Here is an 8799-nt window from a genome sequence, read left to right as displayed (position 1 = left end):
TGACCCCGGCACAAAAATTCAACAATTTAATTTGCCTAGACTAAACTACACCTCCTCTTGAACTCAACCACCCCCAAGCTACCTCTAAAGCTCCTCTACACTGTCACTCTTAAGTTCCTTACTCTAACATGCTTTCATAAACCCTTGAGCCTCCCTTTGACCAATGTTGACCATGTGGTCAAAGCTAGCGCCTGTAATATATCCCCAAATTAACACTCAAAACATTGAGGTCTTCTACCATACCCTTGATCTCTATCCCCAAACACAAGCATGCTTACTATAGTAGTTTCCATGGTCATTATATCCACCTAAAGTAATTGCCATTTGCTCTTCAAATGCTTCTCTAGGTTGTAGGAAAATCAAAAACATTACATTGTGAGTGCAAGCCATACATTTGTTCATCTTTTCCATTTCTTCTCAATAAATTATCTTCTCCAATGCCCTATAAAAAAGAGCTTGGATTGTAACACCTAAAGAAAAATAGAATCAAATGTGAGTAGAGTGTTACCTTTCAGCCACTGCTCGCACCTTGTCCAGGTCCGCAAGACACAACCAATAAGCCATGCATTTGATTCACATGGAGCTACTATTTGGTGACGCTGCTACAAGCCTTTCAAAGTCGTCCTTGGTCTCTGGAGGCTGGTCCTTCTGTAATAACTGCTCTTTTGCTGCAGCCTCCCTGTCGAGAAGCAGGACATGAGAAGACTAAATATAAACAAGAAGTAACTCTGCTCTTTCAAGTCAATTGGCACTGTATCCTCAACGTCTTTGTTGAGAGTGGATCAACATGCATAGCTGTGGGAATCGTTTTGATGCCAGATCCAAGTAGTCCTCCTCCTCCCTCTCATCATTATCCATGAGCACATTTGTGTTCGAAGGCTCTTTATTTATAGCTTCTTCCTCCATCGGCTCGATGCCATCCTCAGGGGTCAGATATGACGCTTTCATTCCAAGAGATATACGTTTGGTTTCCGCATCAACCTGTAGAGGGAAATCATAACCCTGTGGTTTTACTCAAGCTTTCGTTCTCACCTTTAGAATCTTTACTTGAACCCATTGGCCGACTTTGCAAAGTGTTGACAAGTCTTGAATAAAATCGTAAGACACTTCAGAGACATGACACAAGCAACCTTGGAGCACAGACTAAGAACTTGAAACCAAGATAGAGAGAGAGCTTACCACATTGCTCTTGGCAAGGCTGATGAAGATCCCAAATGCTTCAATGTTGTGTATGCAGCCACTAACGATCTCTCCAGCACCAAACTTCTTCCAGCCATTTGAATCTTGTGATGTTGTTGCCGCCAAAGACATTTCAATGTGCCCAGACAATGGCTCGATGCTTAAACTTCTGACGAAGAGGTCCTGCTCCTAGAGTAGAACCATGGCCTCCTCCTCCCGGGGCAACCCCTCCTCGAGCCGCCTCAGAACCATGGCCTAATCCTCCCGGGGCCAGATTCAGAGATCCGCGGCCAACCCCGGCCACCCCGCGCCCTCCTCCCACTCCATGGCCACCTCTCCGTCCATGGGCACCTCTTCCTCCTCCTGTTGGTGAAGATAGAGCACGAACAGGCCCAGATCCCCATTTCCCTATGGCGACTTCCTCCTCTTCCAACCCTAAAATCGGATTACCTGCTTCCTCCACCTCCTCAGGCCTCTCCATGTTTTAATTCTCGGGCCGTGCCGCGAGATCAGATCTTCTTCGCAGGCACGCCAAAGCCTAACCTAAGAATCTTCTCGAATATTTCCGGAATAATTTTTAACAACTTAAAATGACCCAACACTTTAGATTTGGTCGGGGTTTTTACTTTAGAATCCTCTAAATTCGCCTTTTTTTTCGTGCGAATCCAAAATACTAATAATTTTCCCATAAAAAATAAGGGTAAGTACATTACTTTAGCTTAAGTTATTGTGCAAATAGGGAAAACGTAAATTTTGAACTTTAATTTTCGTCCAGAGCTAAACTCTTATAAACATCTCTAAACATGCTCATTTAATTAACCACCAACGAACGGCAAAGATATCTTTACCAGCACTTCCCCAGTAATTTTCTTTCGAAAATAAAAAACTAAAAGCAAAGAAGATATTATCAAACACTATTTTTCCAATGTTTGTTTTTTTTCTTATTTTCTACTATTAATTAACTTACAACTCAATCACAATATTTGGAGCTGGAAGAATTGAATCCAACTTAATTTCAGCAAACTGATGAGGATGGACAATTTTTATTTTCATTTCTTTTGCACTTCTTAATTTACATTTCTTAATTTGTTTCTACTCTTCTTATACACACTTTTTCAGTGTATTTGGCCCATTATATTTAGCTGAAACACATGTACATGTACACTAGTACACTACGTACTAAGCCTATAATACACACTTGTTGCTAATTCTCAACAATTTGTGCATCTGCTGGTTGATACACACACACACACACTGTGTAGGGCTAGCTCCATCCACAAGAGAGCCTTGAGGTTGGGCACCAGAGGGAACTGGTGAGTATGTCGCAAGAAACAAATGCCATTGTCACCAGCTTCCACACGTCTTCAACGTGCTCTAGGAGCACAAACCCAAAGTTGGTCATGCCACAAGCCACCATCACCTTGCTCCCGGAACATGAGGCAGTACTTCCTATCAGCAAGTCTTCATACTAAAGCTTATTATCTGAATCTGGGCGCTCCGTTTTGGGGCACCTGTTGGCAAGTTTAGTCAGTATTCCCCGATTCTTGTCATCCTCCTTTTGCATAGTTTTAACTTTTAAATGTTACTTTTTTCTCCGTGAAGTTCAGGTTGGCGGCGGTACTTTGACGAGGCATGCTCACTCAGCGGCCCATGTTTCTGCTTGACTCACGGAGGGTTTAAAACCAGGGATAACTGCAAGAAAGAGCACTGACATGTTTTCAAAAGTAGTTGTCACAGGAACATCTGCCATCCTGGAACACATGAACCCGACTGGCATCTTTGTAGATGATTAGCCTTTTTTCCAGCTTAGAGATGAGAGCAGTGGCCGCATGGCAATCGTCACAAACTCGGAAATTTTTCACAATTCTGATGGTCTCCTTCTGGTGTGAGTTCACCAGAGCACACCCCAGCGCAAGCTTCTCACTGTGGCCGCACAGGTGATCCAGGAAAAGTGCATTCTTTTTCTGTCGGGGATAGGAGTCACTCACAGAGCGACGAGATTGCGGCCAAGCTCAAGCAATTGTTGCTGAGAATGAAAGAGGAGGGCTACGTGAGCTATGTGATCAACGTTCTAAAAGACATACCCGAGGAAGAGAAAGAGAGCTAACATCCGTCCACCAGCTTCTCCCGGGCTCCCTGAAGCTGTCTTCACCCTCATTCTCTCCACAACAGCGGCCATTTCACTGAGCATCCCCAGGTTTCCAAATATATTGGCCATCAATGCATAGGGCGTGCCGCTCTTGGGATCCATCTCCACAAGACGCTCAAACGCGAGTTTGCCGATCGTGTAATTCTTCCACTTCCGGCAGGCTCCGAGCAGGGACGTCCAAACCACTGCATCCGGTTCAAAAGGCATGGCTCTGAGAACTCTCACAGCTTCGTCGAGGAGGTTAGCTCGCCCGAGCATATCGATCGGGCACACATAATGCTCCAGACGTGGCTTGACTCCATACTGCTTGGGCATTTCATCCAGAAGCTGCCTTCCTTTCCCCACCAGACCACCATGGCTGCAAGCGTTCAACACCGAGACAAAACTCACATCGTCAGCTTTACAGCCCTCCTCCTGAGTCATGGAATAGAAACGCTCCAAGGCCTCGATTGATCGGCCCTGGAGAGTGTAAGCCTGTATGAGAGAGTTCCAGAGACCCGTGTTGTCCCGAGATCGGCACTCGTCAAACGCTTCCTGAGCAGAATCAACATCGCCGCATTTGCCATAGAAGCTCACCAGGCTGGAGCCCAGAACTGGATTGTTTTTCAGCAGCCCTTTATGCTTCGCCAGCTGGTGAATCTCCCTCCCGAGCTTGATCGCCATCACACTCCCGCAAGCAACAAGGACGCCGGTGTAGGTGCAAGCATTAGCTTGAATGGTGTTATCAGCTCTCAGGGCAGAGTAGTACCCCAGAGCAAGTTCAGCTCGCCCGTTCGTGTTGCAGCCCTGGATGATCGCGGTGTAGGACACAACACTCCGAGTTCCCATGGAGTGGAAAATCTTGCGAGCCTCCTCAAGCTCGCCACACTTGCAGTACATGTCTACCAGGCAAGTCGCCATGTACAGACCTAGATGTTTCTTCTCCTTGCTCAGCATTGAATGGATGTCCATCCCGATGCGTAGAGCTCTCTCCCTCTTCTCGCTGGATTCGGTAGAAACTCTGGAGCAGGCGCTGATCACCGCGACATGAGTCCGATCGTTGGGTTGAATGGTGGTACAAGCTCTCAGGGCAGAGTAGTACTCCAGAGCAAGTTCAGCTCGCCCGTTCGTGTGGCAGCCCTGGATGATCGCGGTGTAGGACACAACACTCCAAGTTCCCATGGAGTGGAAAATCTTGCGAGCCTCCTCAAGCTCGCCACACTTGCCGTACATGTCTACCAGGCAAGTCGCCATGTACAGACCTAGATGTTTCTTCTCCTTGCTCAGTACTGAATGGACTTCCATCCCGATGCGTAGAGCTCTCTCCCTCTTCTCGCTGGATTCGGTAGCAAGTGTGGAGCAGGCGCTGATCACCGCGACATGTGTCCGATTGTCGGGTTGAATAGTGTTATCAGCTCTCAGGGCAGAGTAGTACTCCAGAGCAAGTTCAGCTTGCCCGTTCGAGCCGCAGCCCTGGATGATCGCGTTGTAGGACACAACACTCCGAGTTCCCATGGAGTCGAAAATCTTGCGAGCCTCCTCAAGCTCGCCACACTTGCAGTACATGTCTACCAGGCAAGTCGCCACGAACAGATCTACCTGTTTCTTCTCCTTGCTCAGCATTGAATGGATCCCCATCCCGATGCGTAGAGCTCTCTCCCTCTTCTCGCTGGATTCGGTAGCAAGTGTGGAGCAGGCGCTGATCACCGCGAGATGAGTCCGATCGTTGGGTTGAATGGTGGTACAAGCTCTCAGGGCAGAGTAGTACTCCAGAGCAAGTTCAGCTTGCCCGTTCGAGCCGCAGCCCTGGATGATCGCGTTGTAGGACACAACACTCCGAGTTCCCATGGAGTGGAAAATCTTGCGAGCCTCCTCAAGCTCGCCACACTTGCAGTACATGTCTACCAGGCAAGTCGCCACGAACAGATCTAGCTGTTTCTTCTCCTTGCTCAGCATTGAATGGATCCCCATCCCGATGCGTAGAGCTCTCTCCCTCTTCTCGCTGGATTCGGTAGCAAGTGTGGAGCAGGCGCTGATCACCGCGAGATGAGTCCGATCGTTGGGTTGAATGGTGGTACAAGCTCTCAGGGCAGAGTAGTACTCCAGAGCAAGTTCAGCTTGCCCGTTCGAGCCGCAGCCCTGGATGATCGCGTTGTAGGACACAACACTCCGAGTTCCCATGGAGTGGAAAATCTTGCAAGCCTCCTCAAGCTCGCCACACTTGCAGTACATGTCTACCAGGCAAGTCGCCACGAACAGATCTACCTGTTTCTTCTCCTTGCTCAGCATTGAATGGATCTCCATCCCGATGCGTAGAGCTTTCTCCCTCTTCTCGCTGGATTCGGTAGCAAGTCTGGAGCAGGCGCTGATCACCGCGACATATGTCCAATCGTTGGGTTGAATGGTGGTACAAGCTCTCAGGGCAGAGTAGTACTCCAGAGCAAGTTCAGCTTGCCCGTTCGAGCCGCAGCCCTGGATGATCGCGTTGTAGGACACAACACTCCGGGTTCCCATGGAGTCGAAAATCTTGCGAGCCTCCTCAAGCTCGCCACACTTGCAGTACATATCGATCAATCCCGTCAACAAGTAGATGTTGCTTTTGTGCTCATCACTCTTGAGCACAGCTTCATGGGCTTGTTTTCCCAAAGAAAGGGATCTGCTCTCAGCTGAGTCTCTCACGCGGTGTATCAGCCTCCCTAAACTCACCGGTTCATCACCAGCTACAGGTGGGGTATGTGGAGATTTGTAGCGGGCCGTGGTGGCCTTACCTACAGCTGGGTCAGCGAGCGACTCGAGTTTTGCAGAGACCCAGGTTGGTGTTTTCCTGTTGGCGATCCACAGGCTCTCTCCGGTAGAAACATGTTTGAAATCCGGGTAGGACTCTGAGAAGAACTTGTTTTTCTTCTTGAACCTGTTGTCCCCAGAAAGTGGGATCCCTGAAAAACGTTTTCCACTGCATGAGATTGTTGAGAAATGACAGACACACCACACAAACGCCGCACGCATACCCTAGAAATCCCGATTTGTTATTCTGCACTTAACTGTAGTAGTAAAAAGCTCGTGTTTTCTGTTTTTTCTTTTTCTAATTCTTTTCCTTTTTAAACTTCACAATGTATAAATGTGAGTTAAGAGTTAACACGAGCTAATAGTAAAAACGGCTTAAAAGAGGGAAGTAGGAATGCTCGGATGGAGTTCCACCAGGTAGAAAAGACAAGTCATACCTCAAGCCTCTGGATTGCTCCCAACCCCCTGCCTCCACCCGGTTGCCTACTTTAACCAAGCCCCGAACCACCCAGCAGTTTTGGCGCACAGGGATGACATCAGCCCTCCTCTTGCTCCACTGCTCCTACTTCTGAGCTGCTAGCAGCTTCTCCCCTCCTTAAAAAAAAAGGTCTGTTGTTCTCTTGGAGTTCAAGAGGCATCCTCTTCACCGTCTCCTCTGTTTTTGCTAGCTAGTTAGCTCTTACAAGGAGCACAAGCCAAGATTCAGACCTCACCTCTTTGAAGCCATTCAGGAGAGCTAGCACGCTTCACGTCTAGACGTCCCCCCCCCCCCGTCCTTTTTTTGTGCGATTGTCTCTTCAAACTCATCATACTTATTCAACTCACCAAACCTTACCAAGCCGAGTGCAGGTTTTGAAACCCCATGAGTCACCTTGGCCTTTTTCCATCTTCCAGTTGAGCTCTCCAACAATCTTGACGTGCGGATGCGTGCAAACTGCTCCTTGAGCCAGGACCATTTCTCCAGGAGATAACTTATGCTACAACACTCTCCGTTCGACGATCTCAATGTGGAAAGATCCACAAAGCTAGTTGTAGAAGAAATCATCCTCATACTGCATCTGCAACCTTGCTCGAGCCCAAGCCTCCACCATTGCAAGCTTCTCCCTCATCTTGATCAGCTCACACTTGAGGCGGCAAAACAACTCCAGGTCCTGAGGAACAACAATGGAATACAGCTTTCCCGGGTACCTGTCTCGAAACCTGTGAAAGTACAGTGGACGATGTGGTGTTTCAGATCGCACAGAATGATAACTTGATGAAAGCAACAAAACCATCGAGCTCGCTCTTTGGGGATCAATTATCATCTCCTCCTTTGAAGCAATGAGCAGCAGGCCTTGATCGCATCCAGAAGTAGTAGAGATAGTCTGCAAAAGCAAGTTTGACACCAGTTATTTTGGCAACACAGAAGAAAAAGGAGAAAAATAAACTTAAGTTTCAAAATTTATAGAGATCCATACAATCCAAATCAAGATCAATCCTCCATGAACTTAATGCCGCTTTCAGCACCTCCAAGCTCTGCCGAAAAACGTAGCCACGGTATGCCACAATCGTTCGCTTGAAAATCTGAAGATGTCAATCGAAGCATGTAAGCAAAAACATGAAGTAAAGAAGCGCAGGTGGACAACAAAGGAGATGAACCGAGCAAGGCCAAGAACAGATATAAGGACTGAATGTAAGCACATGAGGCCTCGTGTGGTTTTTTCCTCCGTGTGTGGCTTCATGTGTGAAGAGTTTGGTGTGGTAAGGTATGTTGCGGAGCAGCCAGAAGCCCAGGGTGAATATAAGTACGTGAGGCCTTGTGAGGTTTTACCACTGCCCGAGGACTCCTGTGCATGGGCCCCGGGCAAGAGTCATTTGCGAAGCTGTTCTGCATGAAAATGGTGCCCTGGGGCTTCTGGCCCTATGAAGAGCATTTTTTATTCAATTTGTGTAGAGTGTGGTTTATTTTTGCATATTGAGTGTATTGATATCTTTTAGCCTATTGAAGAACTGAAGACTACCTACAGTTAAGTGCATGCAGTAACAGATCATATAAAAAATGAATGCAGAGAATAATAAATCGGGATTTCTAGGAAGTTCGTGCGTGTTGTTAGTAATAATAATAATAATCATAAAAACCTGATGTTCAGCCAGTTAGAAGATTGTCTGAAAATTATGCATGTACTGATTCTTCAGCTCTTGAGCAACTGATTGCTGCTGGCTCACTTTCTATATATATCAAAGAGATTTTTTTTTAACAATAATGCTGCAGTTAAGCTGTGACATTGTAAAGTTTAAAAAGGAAAAGAATTGGAAAAAGAAAAAACAGAAAACAGGACCACAGTTTAATGGGATTTCTAGGGTATGCGTGCAGCGCTAGGGTTTGTGTGGTGTGTGTGTCATTTCTCAACAATCTCATGGAGTTCAGGGATCCCACTTTCTGGTGGGACAATAGGTTCAAGAAGAAAAACAAGTTCTTCTCAGAGTCCTACCCGGATTTCAAACATGTTTCTACCGGAGAGAGCCTGTGGATCGCCAACAGGAAAACAGTCTCTGCAAAACTCGAGTCGCTCGCTGACCCATCTGTAGGTAAGGCCACCACGGCCCGCTACAAATCTCCACATACCCCACCTGTAGCTGGTGATGAACCGGTGAGTTTAGGGAGGCTGATACACCGCGTGAGAGACTCAGCTGAGAGCAGATCCCTTTCTTTGGGAAAACAAGCCCAT

At 47.2% G+C, this 8799-nt stretch overlaps 2 protein-coding genes across 3 annotated transcripts; both read right to left on the bottom strand.

The window, feature by feature from the left end:
• Positions 1-376: 376 nt before the first annotated feature.
• LOC9629410 (glycine-rich protein DOT1) lies at positions 377-1721 on the bottom strand. Of its 2 annotated transcripts, XR_002992982.1 has the most exons (4): positions 1180-1721; positions 1033-1130; positions 509-981; positions 377-442 (listed from the first exon to the last, which is right to left on the bottom strand). XR_002992982.1 is itself a non-coding variant. In XM_024680358.1 (2 exons), exon 1 carries the CDS (start codon positions 1658-1660, stop codon positions 1313-1315), a length of 348 nt encoding a protein of 115 aa, XP_024536126.1. In that variant the 5' UTR covers positions 1661-1721; the 3' UTR covers positions 711-981; positions 1033-1312. The 2 variants fall into 2 exon arrangements, 1 of the variants encoding a protein (XP_024536126.1); XM_024680358.1 differs by lacking the exon at positions 377-442 and having other exon boundaries at positions 711-981; positions 1033-1721.
• A 1176-nt stretch (positions 1722-2897) lies between these two features.
• LOC112348163 (pentatricopeptide repeat-containing protein At3g46790, chloroplastic-like) lies at positions 2898-7047 on the bottom strand. Its single transcript, XM_024680259.1, has 4 exons — positions 6917-7047; positions 5871-6260; positions 3264-4058; positions 2898-3102 (listed from the first exon to the last, which is right to left on the bottom strand). Exons 1-4 carry the CDS (start codon positions 7045-7047, stop codon positions 2898-2900), a joined length of 1521 nt encoding a protein of 506 aa, XP_024536027.1.
• Positions 7048-8799: the final 1752 nt, after the last annotated feature.

Source organism: Selaginella moellendorffii, unplaced genomic scaffold (genome assembly GCF_000143415.4).
Source record: "Selaginella moellendorffii unplaced genomic scaffold, v1.0 SELMOscaffold_27, whole genome shotgun sequence".
Taxonomy (NCBI): Eukaryota; Viridiplantae; Streptophyta; class Lycopodiopsida; order Selaginellales; family Selaginellaceae; genus Selaginella; species Selaginella moellendorffii.
This window is presented reverse-complemented; position numbering and strand designations above follow the sequence as displayed.

Coding starts and splice junctions, on each gene's coding strand:
- LOC9629410 (XM_024680358.1), bottom strand. CDS start 1,660: ATGGAGAGGCCTGAGGAGGTGGAGGAAGCAGGTAATCCGATTTTAGGG.
- LOC112348163 (XM_024680259.1), bottom strand. CDS start 7,047: ATGGTCCTGGCTCAAGGAGCAGTTTGCACGCATCCGCACGTCAAGATT. Junction 4,059..5,870: donor TTGACGGGATTGATCGATAT/GTACTGCAAGTG, acceptor CTCTGCCCTGAG/AGCTGATAACACCATTCAAG. Junction 3,103..3,263: donor GCTCTCTTTCTCTTCCTCGG/GTATGTCTTTTA, acceptor GTGCGGCCACAG/TGAGAAGCTTGCGCTGGGGT.